This window comes from Ipomoea nil, unplaced genomic scaffold (genome assembly GCF_001879475.1).
Source record: "Ipomoea nil cultivar Tokyo-kokei standard unplaced genomic scaffold, Asagao_1.1 scaffold2663, whole genome shotgun sequence".
NCBI classification, from domain to species: Eukaryota; Viridiplantae; Streptophyta; class Magnoliopsida; order Solanales; family Convolvulaceae; genus Ipomoea; species Ipomoea nil.
Window position 1 is genome coordinate 7840 of NW_017619091.1, and position 6513 is coordinate 14352.

A 6513-nucleotide genomic window follows, 5' to 3' on the forward strand; every position below is an offset into this window, starting at 1 on the left:
CAAAATCCACGCACTTTAAATATTAACTCACAGACTTTAAGTTTCAAACAACTACTGACATTAAGCACAAACTCACGTACATTAAGTACAAAACTCACGCACATTAAGCACAACTCACGCACACATTAAGCACAAACCCCACGCACTTTAAGTATTAACTCACAAACCTTAAGTTTCAACAACTATTGACATTAATCACTAACTTCACACACATTAAGCACAAACCCTACGCACATGAAGCACAAACTCCACTCACATTAAGAACAAATCTCACGCATTTAAGCACAAAATTCCACACTTTAAGTTTTAACAACTACTCACGTTAAGCACAACCCCACGCATTAAGCACAAAACTCACGCACCTTACGCACAAACCTCACGCACTTATATACAAAACTCACGCACATTAATCACAGATCCGCTCACCTTAATTTTGACCTAGATGCAAAAATTACAAATTTGCCACCGAGTTTTTTTTTTTAATTTTGACAATCCTGAACGTTGATTTAAGCGAGATGAATGACCCAGATTAAACCGCAGAATCGCACCAGAACCTAATTATAATATATATATATATATATATATATATATATATATATATATATATATATATATATGAAAATGACCCCGCTCATTTTTTACTTGATTTCTCATCCATTAGATCTTGCAGATCAAAGATTTAATTAGATTTGTTCACAATGCCCTGGCCAAAAGATGTCGTTTTGTATCAGTTTCTTTTTTAGAAATTTCGTTTTCCGCCGTTAACTTTTAAAAAATATATAAAAAAAATCTCATATTTCGAATGTACAGAATTATATAGTAGAATACACAAACTCATAAAAAAAATACACATAATCTAACATAATACATAATACACATAAGTTCTTAATATAATACACATAAATTCTTAACATAATGCACATAAAATCTTAACATAAAAAAAACGAAGTTGTTTTAGGCCGGGCACATGCATTGTGCAATATATAACTATTGTACCGTCTCCTTCACAAATTGTTGATATCTTGATAGAAATATTTATTGAAATCTTGAATGTGATCAACTTGCAAACATGCAGCAACCAGCAATGACCCATCGTCCCATCAATTCCGTTTGGACCTGGAAGGATCAAAACGTCCCCATCACAGTCATGATTTCCAGGGCTCATATGAATCTCTTCCCCCCACCCAAAATCGAGTCCCTGAATCGGAAGACCCACCCAGCTTATAACGCTCAGATTTGGATTCCCACCAAACAAGACTCCTAATAATTCTTGCCTCTTAATCACATCCACTTCATTTCTATAAAAATCTATTGAAGAGTTCACGTACTCCGAGGTTACACCATCGATTGCCTCACGTATTTTAGAAGCCACGTCTTGTAGTGGCCCGGAGATAATCTCCCCGAGACGCCGCCATGGATCACCACGTCAACGACCGCATTACCGAAATACGAATCTGGCAATGGAGGCTCCATTCGCCTGCGGATATCGACAGAGAAGCATAAATTCGTGGGCTGTTGGGGTTTATGGCTTCGCGCTTTGCATGCGCACCTCCATATGTGGGCGGTTATCACCTCGTACCTGAATTCAAATAAATCCAATAAGAATATGAATTCCAATATATATATAGTGAAATTTGAATGGAATAGAAAATATGATATTTGACTGGATTCCATCCGTATACACCCCTACTCGTACCTGGTATAGTCTCGCGGTTTGGCATTATAACTCCGACCATTGTTGGCGGCAGCTTTTAGTGCATGAATCTGTGGTTTACTTAATCTCAGCGTGGATACTTTGGTTTCCTTCATCCTCTCGCTTTCGTCGCTGGACTGGCCAACGATAAGCGGAGGAGAATGATCGAAAACCCGACGAGGACCTCCCTGTGGAGAAGATGATTCTCCTACCCCGCGGAGAAGTCTCCTCCGGTCATGAAAAGGGGCGGAGCTCAATGGTTTCCCGGAGGCAAGATTAGCCCACTCCGACAGAAAATGGCAGAGACCATGTCCGTCAGCCACAACGTGAGATATCGCAAACCCAAGGCTAATTCCTCCGCATCTGAACTTAGTGAGCTGCCCACGAACAAGGGAATATCCTGGATAGGATCACCGCTGTAGTCTACGCTAGGAACCAGGTGGTTTAACTCGGGGCAGGCGAGAAGTCCCCGAGATCGGCCAACACGGCGTCGGATTCCGCCTCTACGAGGACGACGCCAGCGGCATTGCAGTTAAGCACGAGGCTGAGCTGCCGCCGGCACTAGTCCAGCTCAGGCGACCGCCAAGGGGTAAAAATGCACCAGGACTTGGCTGAGAGAGAGTCGCAAGGTATCGATAATGGCGTCTGGGATAATGTGGAAGGAGTAGAGTAGAAATAGAGGTTTCAACATGCATCATGGTTGCGATCTGATCAAGCTCCGATAAGGAGAGAAGGCCACTCCATGTTGGCTCTGATGGTTTAACTACGTAAGACCTCTTAACATTCACCTTCATTATATTTTTGCTTTCTTTTCAATATAATCTTTTTCTTCTTCTTCTTCTTTTTTCTACTTGGATAATTCTTGGTTGTATACTTGTATTTAAAGGCAATAGTTATGCACTTATGCCATGGACCCGGGTCCACCTTGCAAGGCGGATCCGGATCAAAATACACAATTTATATACTGAATATTCACAATTTAAATTGTGAATATTCAGTGTGTAAATTGTGTATTTTTAGACACGGTTCCATCTTGCAAGGAGGACCCAAGTCTATCGAATAATTTGTCATTCTACCAACTCTATTACATTATAGTATGCATAAAGAGTTAACATTACTTCAGTGAGGCTCAATCTCATAACCTTCCATCTGAAAGAGTCACTACATGTCATTTGAGCAAAATATGTTTGGCTAGCTATTAGAGTGTTAAAAGTAATTAAAGTGGATGTATGCGCATGTACAATATTTGCAGCTCATTTGAAAGGCTTATTATCCCAAAATAAATAAATGAGTAAATCGCAAAAATTTTATACATTGAGGCAATAATATTTAAAAAAGGTAACTGACGTGCGCAACTACAATACTTGCGGCTCATTTGAAAAGGCTTTTATCCATAAATTTAGTGTTAACTTGTTCATTATTTTTTTTTTTTCGACACTCATAAATTCTTTCCAAATGTGTCCCTCTTTTTCTTTTTCTCCCTAAGTTGTTCACATCATTAAATAATGCGGCTAAATATAAAAACTTATACATTGTGTTTACTTTAACGTATATTTATAAATTATTTCTAATTTTATATAATTTTTAATTATACAAAACTTATTAATTATTTATATTATCTGTTATAATTTTTCTCATAATATTTATAAGATCATATAATTTTACATTTATTTTGATTATATAATTTTCACTATTATTTTTATTCATCATTGAGTTTTTTTTAATCGCATATTGCAAGTTTTAATAACTAGTATTGATATGCCAAGTATTTTGTGTTCAAATGGCACCTCTGTGACTCCCATTGAGGGAAGGTCACAGGATTGAACCCCAACCTTAGGGTGTAAACAAATAATTAAGTTACGTATTTTGAATTCGAATATTCGAGTCAATCGAATACGAATCAAATTTGAGATTTGAATATTCGAACATATATATAGTCGAATTTGAATCGAATCGATAGAGTCATGAAACTCAATTGTTTTAGTTAGGGGTGTTACCGAATAAAGTTTTTGATAAACTACTCGTATTCATGTTTGGTAAGTGTTCGTTTATGTTCATGTATTAAGGTGAACAAACATAAATAGGCAAATTTTAGAACTCGTTTAATAAAGGAACATAGTCTGAACATTTGTATGTCCGTTTGCTAAGAGCTCATAAACTCGTTCGTTAGTTTCCGTTTAATAATGTTCATGAACATACTCGTTTAGTGTTCGTTTAAGATTGTTCACGACCAGACTCATTTAATTTCAATTTCTAAATTTTAAGATACTACTTTAAATTTTCCTAATTTCTTTTTAATTTTAATTACATTTTTCCTACCACTCCAACGTTCCGGAAAAAGATGGAAAAAACCAACGAAACGGAGAGAACCCTAGAGAGATAATTTTTTTTATTATCTGTTTAAACGGAGACTTTGGGCTATTTATCTTATAAATTTGAGATATTTAATTGTTTTAGTTTAATATATTCGTTAATTGTTGAATGAGTTAATTATCAAAATGGTCCCTTCACTATAGTAAAATTATCAATTTGATTCTTGACTTTTTTTTTGACCAATTAAGTCCTCAACTTTAAAATTGTTGACTAATTTGGTCATTCGTTAGTTTTGGCGTTAGATTTTCATTAACTTGGGACCAAATTGGTAATTTTTCTATAATCAAGGACCATTTCAGTAATTAACTTTAGGTGTGGACAATTCGGTTCGATTTTCCCGAACCAAACAGTACCGAACATTAATTAACCATACCGAACTATTTGATTAAAAACTGATTGAAAATATATATATCGTTTAATTTATTTAAAATTTAAAATATAATAAAATAATAAAATAATAATAATAATAATAATAATAATAATAATAATAATAATAAAATAATAATAATAATAATAATAATAAACAAGAAATAAATCAAAGTCCTTGATACCTCCTTTACGTTCAACCGAACCGTATTTCCTTTATTATTATTGATAGTTCGTCTCCAACTTTCTTTGTACACCTGCGTTCAAGGGCCGCACATGTGAGTTTGCAGAACAGAAGTCACCATAGGACCTAGAATTGGATAGTGTCCATTTCTTGGTTTCTGTTCCAATGAATTGTATATTCGTACTACAATTGTATATTAAAATATGGTAATACAATTCCTAATATAATATATTCTTTCATACTTTTTCATTCTTAATACAATTCTAGATTAAAATTACTAATCTTAATAATAATAATAATCTATACTATTAATAAAAGTAAAATCATCATCTTCAACTTCCCCGTTCAAACTAATATGAATATTAATTAATTCGTAAAAAAATTAATAAATCTTAATTGGTAACAAAATTTTATATGGAAATTAATTAATATCTAATTAATTGTTTCTATACTATATATAAAAACAAAATCCTCAATTTAACTTCCCACCCAAAAGACTCATATACAATTGAGGTTTACACAATATTGTAAAAATATGGTAATACAATTCCCATTCATACAACAATTGTACATTAAAATATGGTAATACAATTCCTAATATAAAATATTCTTTCATACTTTCTATTACTAATACAATTCTAGATTAAAATTACTAATCTTAATAATAATAATCTATACTTTTTTGAAGGTCAACCAATGCGGTTGTATTTATAGATAAAACTGAAATAGAGTCAGGTGGGACGTCGTCCCAGTACATAGCCATAGTAGAATTAAAAGCTGTAGTAGCTAAAGTATGCGCTAGTAAATTCTGTAATCTAGGAATAAAAGTGACTGAGCAAGAACTAAAAGCAGACATGTAAATTCTGCAACTATTGATAACATTACTAATATATGATCGAGACGGGGTGTCTGGTGCGGATAGGTAAACACATAACGTTTGACAATCCGTGTGTAGCTGTATAGACTCTTCTCCACGCGCCCTTAACCATGACAAGGCCTCTTTGTATGCAAACGTCTCGGCCATAAAAGGGAGAAGCAACTTAGGAGGGGCGCTGAAGCCCGAAATGTAGCGATTGTCTGCATCGAGGAGGACTGCTCCGACCGTAGCCAAATTCGTCCCATGATAATAATCTGCATCTATATAACATTTTCTCGGCCTTGTTAGCACTTTGTGGGGCTGTCCAGGTTGCAGCAACGGTGGAAGCGATGCTGCTCGCAGCGTACTAGCGTAGGCATGCGGGTACGTGACAACTAGCTTAGCAACTAGGCACTAGATGACTAGAAAATTAATAAAAAGCTAAACACTCAACATTGCAAAGGCAACAAAAAATCAACAAAATGGAACAAACACGTACATATTGACAAGAGGATAACATAAAATAAAGTAAATAGGATTCAAGCTAACACAACCAAAGTATTTGAGAAAAATCACAGAACCAATGGATTGAGAGGACGTAGGAATTCTAATAAGAAAGTCACTATCGTAATCATCTAAATCAAAATTAGGACTAGGAATTTCCCAACTTCAATTTCAAGTCTTTCAAATAAACAAAGCATCGAGATCTCTCTATTTATCATATTCTCATAGTAGAACATAAGGATTATGTAATGAGTGCCATAGAATCTTGACTTAGCTAATTCGTTGTGGTCAAAATTATTTCAAAAACATGCTAATGAATGTCATGAATCAAACATGACCAATATTAAATCACAAATCCATTTTAATCTCAAGAACCCTAGATAGACAAGAATCTCCTTTATGCAATACTCAATACACCAAGCATAGAACCAAAGTCCCTACAATCATTATTGTGTGGACCATGGTCCACACAAGCTGTGTTTATCATATTTTGTATACTGTAAAATAATGTACATCCAGTACAAAATAATGTACTTT

The 6513-nt window shown here is 34.5% G+C and overlaps 1 protein-coding gene across 1 annotated transcript; it reads right to left on the minus strand.

Moving 5' to 3' along the window:
- Nucleotides 1-1069: 1069 nt before the first annotated feature.
- LOC109155017 (spermidine hydroxycinnamoyl transferase-like) lies at nt 1070-2487 on the minus strand (the record flags this gene model as incomplete). Its single annotated transcript, XM_019302745.1, has 4 exons — nt 2295-2487; nt 1697-2093; nt 1342-1579; nt 1070-1198 (listed from the first exon to the last, which is right to left on the minus strand). Coding segments are annotated over exons 1-4 (957 nt in total), but the record flags the coding sequence as incomplete, so codon positions are not given.
- Between the last annotated feature and the right edge of the window lie 4026 nt (nt 2488-6513).